This window comes from Trachurus trachurus (genome assembly GCF_905171665.1).
Source record: "Trachurus trachurus genome assembly, chromosome: 7".
NCBI lineage: Eukaryota > Metazoa > Chordata > Actinopteri > Carangiformes > Carangidae > Trachurus > Trachurus trachurus.
The window spans coordinates 28233237-28244542 of NC_139901.1; the positions used below are offsets into that span (position 1 = coordinate 28233237).

The following is an 11306-nucleotide window of genomic DNA, read 5'->3' on the forward strand; positions in this document are numbered from 1 at the left end:
CCGTCCTGCTGAACTCTCTCAACACACAAATGTAATGTACGTATAAAAGTACTAGACCATGCTGTGTTTGTCTGTTCTGGATAATACCTCAGCATGCATCAAGCCCTGAACATATATATTCATTCCCATAAGTTTCAGGCCGACTGTCCTGCACAACAAAGCAGAGTTCAGCTGATGCTTCACTGGCAAAAACACTGTGACTGAGGGGCGAGCACATGTATGCAATAAACGACACCATCTACACACAATAACAACCCCGGGGAAATTGGAAGCCACAGCATCTTGTGTTGGATCAGATCTGAAAGGAGTCCAGCCATAGTTGGCCGCCGCTGCAGCGAAAAAAAAAAAAAGAAAGAAAGAGGAGGGGGGAAAAAAATACAGGAAATAACAAAACAAGCAGATCATGCTTTAATCAGCAAGTTGGCAGTTGAGGAAAGTTTTCACTACCTTACACAGACACACACAGATGTGCTGCCACAGCCACACACACAAACACTGATTGATAGTAATCTGAAAGTGGAGAAAATGTGGGAGAATTAGCATTTAATGGCTCCCTATCTGGCCAGGATCAGTCTAATTCGAGCTGGCATCTCCACACCCCTTCTCCTTATCTGTGCTGAAAAGGTAGAGCGTTGGTATCATTAGCATGTAATGAAGCTTTAGCTGCAGTCAGGTAAGTGCTGCATAACAAATTCTTTTGTAGGACAAAAAAGGGTGGGGTATGCAAATGCATGTAATTAGGAGAGAGGAGAGGAGAGGAGAGAGGAGGGCGAGAAATCCTCAGCTGTTCAGGAGCTGAAGGACGAACTCATCGAGTTTGTTTTTTAAACCACAGCGAATCAAGTGAGTCTAGACAAAGGATTGTTGGTGGTGATGGTGGGAGTCAGTCACCACAGCTCAGGTCTGATAGGGACAGGAAGAGCCACGCTGACAGACGCAGCTCTTAAGTGCATCTGAAAAGTCGACTCATCGGGCCTCTCTCTGTTGTTTTGGCTACAATCTCAACTTTTGGCCATTTCTCAGTTTTGCACATTGCTGCAGTTCACAGGAAAACAAGAGACGCTTCAGTATGAGAAGCATTAGAGGCTTCACCGCGTCTAGGAGCGTCTGCTGCCGTACAGCAGCCACTAATGACACCGACTTGACAATTAAGCATTAATTAAACTACAGTAAGTGATTTGGGCTGCGAGTGAGGAATGTGTATAAACAGCAGCTGAAGGCCTGAGGTTTGTCTCATTTGAAAAGTCGAGCAATCAGAGGACACTCTTCAAAAAAAAAAGAGAAAAAAAAGGCTCGCTCTCACCACACCATAATTACCAGACAACCACTATTTTATGTGGAGCTGAGAAATTAGGAGACAGAGCAGAGCGGAGTGGTGCTGTGCTGGAAACCTGCTGATGTGACATTATCGTGAGGAGCTACGGTTAATACACTTTATGATGAGGTTAGAGAAGGATCATCAGAGGGCAAATTCCTCTGTTACCCCCTCCTGCTCACACACACACACACACCAAACCCCCCCACCATTCCACATTTAATTGTCTACCTTCCAGCTGCAGAGGCTGATGTCACTTGAACACTATTATAACCGCCTTAAGCTCGGAAGAGGCGGGGAAAATGAAAAAAAAAAAAAAAAAATGCATTCACATTTGTTAAGCATGCCAGTCTCCATCTGCGCCGGTCATAAACACGGCTCAGTGAGCAATATGGCACAGGAGAGAGAGGAGGAAGGGGGGGAAACATCAACAGCAACACCTCATGGAGTTTTTACACCGAGCCATCAGCACATGCTCAAACAGCGGAGCGGCTCCGTATCAGTAAACCCAGATGCAGCAGCGACCTGATCGGAGCCAGAAGCAGCTCTTGACCTTCACCGGCGTATTCGCATTCCTGCAGACGACAAAACTGGAGCCAGAACAGAAAAAAAAGAAGGATCTCCTGCCCTTTGGGTCTGAGGAGTCAGTCTGCCAGCAAAAAAATATATATATATATTAAAAAAACGACTCCTGGATCAGTGGGAGTGGAAATATGGAGCTGGACATGTTCAAGAAATTAATGAATGTGGGGTGATGATGTCATCTCATCTGACTGCAGCTATATTGACTTTTCAAAGCCTGTGTGTGCGTGGGCACTTACTTAGCGGTGAGATCAGCTGAGTGACAGAAATGAGAGGTACCAGGAGGAGTATGTGATGACTTATTCTATCTAGACCACATGGAGCCACACGAATAGTCTCACGTCCTCCCAGAGCCAAGGCCAGACAGAAGCTGTTTGAGTCCTTACGGCTGCCATATGGACGATTGTCTGCACAGTGCACACACACTCACACACACACACACACACACACATATGCAGCATACACCACCACATACACACATGTTCTCAGTGCTGCTGCCGTCCAGGAGCCTGAGGATGATGAGAGTAGCAGTGCCTGCTGGGATGGGATGGCGTGTGCTGACTACAGAGAGTCTACTGTGCTGAGCCGCAGCCACGTTCTTTCTTTTTTTTGTTTCTAGCAGTCAGATGATGCTGCTGCTGCTGCTACGGCGACGAGGCGAGGCGAGGGCACAGGACCTGGAGGCAGAAATCGACTCTTTTATTATAGAACTTCATAGACTTTATAGTGCCCACATTATGCTATAGGGAGGAGAAGTGGAAAAAGGAAAAGGAACTGAGATCTGACCGGTCTGTCGGGGGATTTCTGATCTCGCTGTGACGGCTGAATCATTTCCTCTTCAAAAGAAGAATATTGTTGTCGGGCAACAGGTGCTGTGGGCCTGTTTGGACTAACAATGTTGTTTATTGTCCTACAAGGGAAAAATGCATGGATGTGCAAAGGTAAAACTCAAAACTGAAGCTTGGATTGATTCTGTGCTACGAGTCTGGTAGCTGGATTAGCAAACTGACACACAGCTGATTTTGAAATGATTGTTTTTTGGGGTTTCGTTTCTTTTTTTTTAACCTTTCAGCGATGAGAAGGACTCGACTCGTTCTGTGACTTTACAGCTCGGGGACTCAGTGTTGTTAATGTGTGAAAACCAGCAGCTGCTTTTGTCAAAACCACCAGCTAATGTCATCTCACTACAAAAAGCATTTCACAAGTGGCGAGTGAAAAAAAAAAAAAAAAAACTGCTGTAACGTATCTAAAAGACTTGTGGTCAGAGCTTGTTGCACATTCCCATACCAAACTGCTGCCCACCACCACCCCTCCCCTCCTTTCACACTCCAACCGCCCTAAAAAAGTCCTCCTGCGGGGAGTTTAACTGCCGGCGGTTCACACCTCTCCACAATGCCCACGTCAGGAGGGGGTCCGGTCCTCTCACCTCAGGAGAGAGGGAGGCCGTTGTATCAAAACGTGGTGACGGGGGTGTCGAAGCAGCTGCTGAAACACTTTGTCTGTGCACCCAGACCCCCTCCAGATCCCCCAGCCTCACCCACACACACATGCATGCATACAAACACACACATTCATTCATTCATAGACGGTAACGACCAGAGGTTTCGTCTTATTTCCATCTCAAATATATGAGCAGTGATGCTAATTTGACTTTCCCTGCACCAGCGGACGACGACGACGACCATGATGGCGTCATTTGCTTATTGCCATATAAAGGATAGCTTTTATCAAGTTACTAGAGATGTGAGTCATTTCGTGACCTGGAGGTTAAAGCAAACCAGACCTGCTGGCAGTCAAGAGATTAAAATCTAGCAAAGTATGAGTCAGGACGACCCTGACCAGTGGCCAACTCCTCGCTCCAGAGTTAGACGTGACGTCCTGGGGGCATTCCCAACTCCATAGTGCAGACGTGACGGCAGGGTCCACACAGGCCCTTTAAACACATCGTCACCGTCCATACTGACATCTTTTTCCAGTGGAGCGCACACACTGGCTCATTATTCAACCCCCCCAACCCCCATTTCCACCAGTAGACCAGTAAAAGCTAGACAGGCACTTTATGATTGAGACAGACTGCAGTGAAGCCATGCTAACTTTATCCCGACCGACCTTTCCAGCACCAGACAGCTAATGTTTCCCAACCTACTGGTCGGATTATCGTGGAAGAGAGAGAGAGAGTTTGACAACAGAAAAATTAAAAGAAGCTTTTCTCAACGGCCAGCAATGAATCAAGAAAGTCTTGAGTCATAGAGAGAAAAAGCTCCTCCAATGGAAAACAGTCAACAATTTCTGCCGTGAGACAAAGAGCCCCATTGTCTGCTGCTGCGCAACAACTACAAGAACCTGGATGAAGAAAAAAAAAGCTTGGCAGCCTAAATATACAAGCTGCGCCGCTCGCAGCTCAAACACTTAGCGGTTTGATTTAGAAACAGGTCCCTCGAAGAGACGACGACACCACGGAAAACAATAACAGAAAGGAGAGTGATCATAATGTGGAGAGGGAGAGAGAAAACACAAAACACTGCACAGCTTTAGTGGCCAAAGGGAGACCCCTCCTCCAACCCCCCCACCCAATGGTCCAATGTCAATATTAGTTCAACTCTAACCCTGTTTGAGAGGAGAGTGACCTACATGGACCGGCTGACCTCGGCAGGAGCTCGTCACGGCCAAAACCATCCGTGAGCTAATGCACATCACATCGCACAGACTGGAACATATGACTGAACCTCTGTTATTATTTCACGGTGACGCAACTTTTCTTTCTTTTCTTTATGGATGCAGAATCTCAATTGATGCATTTATAAAGAAACCTGCAGGGAGTTTAAAGGGATAGTTCTCTATCACCATAATCCCTATAGTCATAGCAGTAGGTTCATTACCTATCGGTGCATGTTGTTTTGAGATCGGCTGGGGCAGAGACGTGAGCTGCTCAGCTAACGCAACAAAATCGCGCAGTACTTTCACCCTTCCCTCATCAAACTCATCAAATACAAAATCCAACAACTCCCAAAACGCTCTGGTGGACAAGTTGTGACCTGCACATTCACCATGCTATGAGATAATCATGTAACATTACGAGACAGAGTTGTTTTAGAGGCAAATGCAGCCGGAACTACATTCCAGAGTCCAGACACAGCTGCTGCTGGGCGGAGTGATTTGAAAAAAGCGCAAGTAGTTCTAAGTATTTGCTTCATATATATGTTATTATTTCATAGCGTGGCCAATGTGCAGGTCATAACTTCTTCACGAGAGCTTTTTGCCGTTGTTGGATTGTGCATTTGATGAGTTTTTATGGAAAGGCAGCTTGCGTCTCTGCCCCACCGATCTAAAAACAGCTTGCGCCGACAATTTAAGGTAATAAACTTACTCCTAAAACTATAGGGATTATAACAATGGGCCAATTTGCCAAAATGTTGAACTATCCCTTTCCTCAAAAGTCCAACAGGAAGAGGAGCTTGTTTCCAACCTCTTTCATCACCATCACTGCCTCCAGAAGCTGCTTCATCCTTTCATACACTCCAGGCCTGGTCTGTTATTATTTACAGCACTCTCCCTCCTGTCTGACCTTTGACCTGTTGTATCTCTGTATGATCCACTCCCCTTATCCCTGCCTGGCACCGGAGAAAGTCAAAGCGGAGTCAGTTACTGTTGTTTGATTAGAAGCTGTTTGAGGAGAGCTGGGAGTCCTGGGAAAGGGGGGGTGGAGGTGAGATGAGATGAGTGACGTACAGAGAGTTCAGACCTTGGTGAGTTAATCTTCTCTCAACATGAACATAACATACATACACACATGTGAGGGGAGCACACATGCCCTCTTGCCCTTCCTGTCCTTCCTGTGTGCATCTGACATGAGCCGCTCGTCACACAGTTCAGCTCACACAGACACTGTCCTCAGGCGTTCTTCTTCCACGGTGGGCCGCCTGCCAGCGTACCAAAGTTTAATTTTATTACAGCAGGCCGAAGGGCATGACAGACAGACCCTCGTATATAAAATTTGTTGTCAGAGAGAGTCCTAGCAGGAGAAAGTGAGCCTTTGTGTTTTAGAGAGGTCTGACAGGAAGACGTATCTCCCCCCCTCCTCCTCGTAACACGGCGCAGCAGTCTGCCCCGGTGATGGAGACAACTTTTTATACAAACAGCAATAATTTCTATAACTCATGAGGTCGGAGCCATGCAGCGCTCACACTGACAGGAATAAACTCCCGGTGCATCCCTCACATGACCTCACCCCTCCAGGACTCCTGCTACCCCATCCCTCCCCCTCCCTCATGTCTCTGCAGGCAGCGTGGGCAATGGCAACAGAAGAAAAAAAAAAAGCAGCAACAGATAACAGAATCTCTGATGTGTCGACTTCTAAGAAAAACTGTGGATGAAAAGTGGAAGGAACATGTGGTTCTGCAGATAAAGTTGATGATTCATGGTCTCAGATCTGCTCGCTCGTGCTTAGGTTTAGTTTGACATTTGACTTCTGAATAATACATATCATCCACGGCTAAATTACAGAGCGGCGGGCCGCAGGAAGCTGCACTCCAACATTATTCCTGCTCATTGTCTCATCTCCTGCATGCTGCACAAGTGTAGAAAAAAGTTGAGATTAAGTCATCAGAAAGATGACGTCTACTGTCTCGTACTTAATGGGATGGAGGGGGTTGATATGGAGAGTGGGTGAGTGGGGGATGAGGAGGTAGATGAATTAAAAAGCCTTGCAGGATGACATCAGTGGGCTCTATGCATACAAGCCTCACATACTAAATCATAAAGCTCTCCGGCTCCCCTTCTTCTCCTCATGAGGACCAATAGCAGCAGGCTTTTAAAGAGACAAGCGGGGGCCAGCCAGGGAAGACGGGGGTGGGGTGGAGTGAGGAGGTCTCCCCCTGTCTGAGTGTCTGACGTCCAGGGAAGAAGAGAGGAAGAGGAACAGGGGGAACTGGAGCCGCTGCTGCTGCTGCTGCTGCTGGCGACCCACTCGGCACAAAGCCCTCTCCTCAAATCCCAGCATGCTCGCTGCTCGGACGGCGCTGGGCCAAGACACCTCTGGTGCTCGGCAGACACAGAGTGAGCCAGGAAGTCTGACTGAAACCTTGTCTGACTGCGGCTGCGTGACCCTTTTTGTTAATGATTATAACTATTACAGAGTAGAGGGTCTATACGCCTCACACACACAGAAACATACACTGCAAAAACTCAAAATCTTTTCAAGAATATTCTCTCTCTTGTCTTATTTCTTGTCAAAATGTCTCATTTCTAGTCAAAACTAAACTCTTTTCACTTAAAATAAGAATCATCACCTAAAAATGAACTTGTTTTTAGATAGGATTTCCATTTGTTTCAAACAGATTTTCACTTGAAATAAGTAGAAAAATCTGCCAGTGCTTGTAATAAGAAAGAAAAACTTGATCCACTATCAGATTTTTCTACTTATTTCAAGTGAAAATATGCTTAAAAGAAGTAAAAAAGTGTCTAAAAACAAGCTCCTTTTTTAATGTGATGAGTCTTATTTTAAGTATAATGAGATTTGTTTTGACTAGAAATGACATTTTGGCTAGAAATAAGACAAATATTCTTGGTAAGATTTTGAGTTTTTGCAGTGTAAAGAATGTACCATCTTTTCCCAAATTGAATCCATGCATCGTCTCATCTCTGTGTATCCCCTGTCTGTCCACAAAGAAGACCATGCAGGATGCTCCAACAGGGATTATAATTGTCTCCTCAGACAACTGGAGTATTAGACCAGACCACAGGCATGTGTTTCAGACTGACACCACCAGAGAAATCTCAGAGGGAGAAGTGCTGAGACAGAGGCAGCCTGCTGGGTGTCACAGGGATCACGTCCCCACAGAGCCAGGAAGCATCACAATCACTTCAGCCCAATACCGCTGCACTTAACAGGCTTTCTCTTCTCTCTCGTCTCTTCTCTCTCTGGCGTTTTAAAGCGAGGTCAGATTAAAGGGTCAGAATTAAATGTCATTTTGTGAAGGAAATGAGATTAGGATTTTGTGGGTAGATTCCAAGAGGTTCTGTTCTTCCTCTGGCTTCGTGATGAAACGCAGCCAGCAGCCACTCTCTTACTCTTCTTGTTATATAGGCTGCTTGCTGCCATTATCCGCCGGGCTATAATGTAAAGGACTCATTCAGAACACAAATGCAATTTCCTGAATATATTCAATTACAGTGAGCTGGGTGCACACTGAGGGTGCGAGCGCTGTGCGTAAAAGAAGAAATGAGTCCAGGAGGCACAAACCAAAAGACCATCCCACTAATGTATTGTGTTCTTTTCCTATTGGAAACTCTCTCTGCGTCTTTAACAGGGGAGTAGTAAATGTTCTGAAGTTTGAAATCTGATATAAAGCTAATGGAAAGTTTGCAGCAACAGATTTGTGTCCAGAGGAAAATAAAACACTAAAAGTGTCTAAAGACTCTGGTTAGAGTTTTTTTGTTTGGTCTCATTCTGCTGCTATGAAATGAAACATCTGCGAGGTTACTTTAGTTCAGCGTTGAATCAACTCACCTGGAGGAATCAGCCAAATAAAAGTCAACAGCGTATCCGAAGTAGCTCCCTTTAGGTCCGCTGTAAACAGTTGGGTTCTCCACGTCCAAGTTGAACGCGTCGCAGACAGGCTGAGAAGAAGAGGCGAGCAACAGCCCGATGGTACAAAGGAGCGAGCGGGCGAGAGGAGCCACCATCCCCGGCGTCTTTACGCAAAACCGCTCCAGTCCCATTTTTTTGTTGTTGTTGTTTTGGAGAATAAATTAATCCACTAATGAAAAAAAAAAGTTTCTTTTCAATGGCGAAAAAACAAAAATACAAAAAAAGTCACAGTCCCAGTTTGTCCGCGCTTTTTCTTTTTCTTTTTCAAGTGAGCCGCAGATGAAGCCTGAACACCAGAGGCGGGTTGTGGCTAAAACTGCATCCCTGTAACTCTAACCGGCCAGTGTCTCATTAATGCTCCGTCAGCTCCTCCGCGTCCTCGCTCCTCTCTGTGCGTCTCTCTCTCTCCTTCTCTCTCTCTCTCTCTCTCTGGGCCCACGCCTTCTCTGCTCACCTAATCATGATACATGGAGCAGGGAGTTCCCACACCCGTGACAAAGTTTGGGAGGAGGAGGAGCCTGTGATTCCCTTCACTCTGCAGAGGGCTCTTCTCCTCCACTAACCTATCTCTTTCTCTTTCTCTTTCTCTCTCTCTCTCTGTGTTTACCAATGAGTCACATTTGCACTTTTTATTTAACTTATCAGGAACACCAAGATTATTAACCGAAAGAACAATGGCTCCAAAATTCTCCTTTTATCTCCCGGTTATCTTTCACCTTTTGGGGCTGGGGGGGGGGGGGGGGGGGGGGGGGGGGGGGGATGGGAAGGTCAATGAAACTCTTCATGTCCAACAACCAATGTCTTCGTAGATGCCTCCTGTGTCCATGACATGATAAAAAACCCTGTGGATGTTTGATAACTTCAGGTTTTCATTGATAAGTCAGGAATTCAGACTATTTGTGAGAGTTAAAGGTCATATGTTGAATAAAGTGAAGTCTTCTCTCATGGCTTTTATTGATTATAAATCAGGTCTTGGTGTCCAGACTAGTAAGTTCACAGTGAATGTTATTTAGAAACTGTGCCTTAAAATGAGTCGTTGAGATTTATGTAATGTTGTGATGTCACAACGAAACAGCGTCTGCCTTTATCCAATGCCCCAAGCCCCGCCCACCTGGATACATCATCCAATTTTCAAGATTTGTTTATCAGAGTCTTTATCAGAAATCTGCTTCATTTTTATCGTGTCGCTCAGAAAACAATCGGCCAATCAGAAGAGAGAGGTCAGAGCCTGCTCTCTGCTGATTGGCTGACACCAACCTGTTAGATACCCACTGAAACAAGTGGACATTAGTGGGTTTTATTAACATGAGTAAACTTACTGAAAATAGGTTAAATATTGTGAGTTCATCCAGGTGTTGTTTTTATATAAATGCTAATTAATACCTGCATATTGCAAACCCTTTCCCTGTGGCTAAAACTTTTTTGAAGTAAAAACTTCTATACTGAGATGTTTTTCTGGTACTTAAAACCACAAATATATCTTCTTATGTATCAAAACTTCAAAATACAACATATGGAAAGTGTAAAATATGGGAAGCTCCAATGGCCACAACCCAAACGTTTTCCAATAATTACAAGGTTAGTTCTGTGTTCAGTTTTGTTTTTGCTGAAGTGCCGCCGCTCCACGGGTCAAATAAACTTCCAGAGTGACTTATTTGTAAAACTCCACACTAATTATACCTTCATCGCACACCCTTAGTTGGGACTTAAATGTGTGATCCATATGTATTTCTATCTAATTACAGCGTCGCTTTGATTCGGGGCGTATATACGACATCCCCATGGTGCTCCAAGTGCATGGGAGTGGGAACCGGGAAGATGTCATATCCCGTATATCCCTGTCGCCTGTGAGTCACGGAGCGGTTTAGGCTGCGAAAAAGCAACTCACTGAAACGGGACCTTTAATAAACCGATACTGGATTTAGTGACTGTTGGTCTAAGCTGATTCACTGGGAAGCCCGAAGGGATTGAGCGCCAAGGAGCCAAATTTAGCCGCATCGCAGTAGCAACATGAACTCTCTCTCTGAGTGTGTCAAGTGCTGCTCGTATTTATAACTGGGAGCGAGATCTGACTGTAGAGTGATGGGAATGATCCAGAGTGATTGAGAGAGGGGGGGGGGGGCTGGTAGTGGTGGTGGCAGTTCACAGCTGTTGGGGGCACTTGATGGGGTCAAAGCCTTAATCCTCATGGAAAGGGTCCTGCTCTGTTTTTAGGTCCTGGAGATGAGAGAGATGAATGAAGATGAATGAGAGCGAGAGTTCAAGGCGTGGTTGACACACACACACACACACAAACACAGACGGATCACATGTGGTCGTTAAAATGATTTGGAGCCCGAAAATTTCCCACTAAAGTCATGATTTTGGTTGTTTTTTGGGGGGCAAAACTTCTGTATACATGTTTGTGCAACTGTCACAAACAAACTGATGAACCATGATGATAGGAATGTGGCTTCACGTCACCTTCTGGTCTGTGTTTATTCTGATATCCAGTCACATATATACTATAATAGTCCCATGACCTCAACACAAATACTTTAGAAATAGATAATCGTGATCCAAGCTCTTAGTCACTGTCTAGTTCAGCGTCTGTTTTATTCTCCAGCACCGTTGTAAGTTCACGCTATCAAACCACCCACACTTATCTATTTGACCCCTTAAACTATCGGAGATATTCCCTCTTAAGTGTTTCGCCTCCTCTCTTTCATCACACACACCAGTTCTCCTTATGTGTGTGTGTGTGTCATCCACCTAACCTACAATCCAGTATGTACAAGTGTATGTGCTGCCGTTGAGCTCCGGCCTCAGTTTTTCCATTTC

The 11306-nt window shown here is 45.4% G+C and overlaps 1 protein-coding gene across 1 annotated transcript in view; it reads right to left on the bottom strand.

Annotated features, from left to right (window-relative positions):
- Positions 1-8617, bottom strand: part of itga5 (integrin, alpha 5 (fibronectin receptor, alpha polypeptide)) — a gene marked incomplete at its 5' end in the record, with an annotated part of 42169 nt that extends 33552 nt beyond the window's left edge. The window contains one exon of the mRNA XM_083975521.1: positions 8406-8617. Within this exon, the coding sequence (XP_083831647.1) occupies positions 8406-8617 (212 nt within the window). The remainder of the gene's footprint in view (positions 1-8405) is intronic.
- Between the last annotated feature and the right edge of the window lie 2689 nt (positions 8618-11306).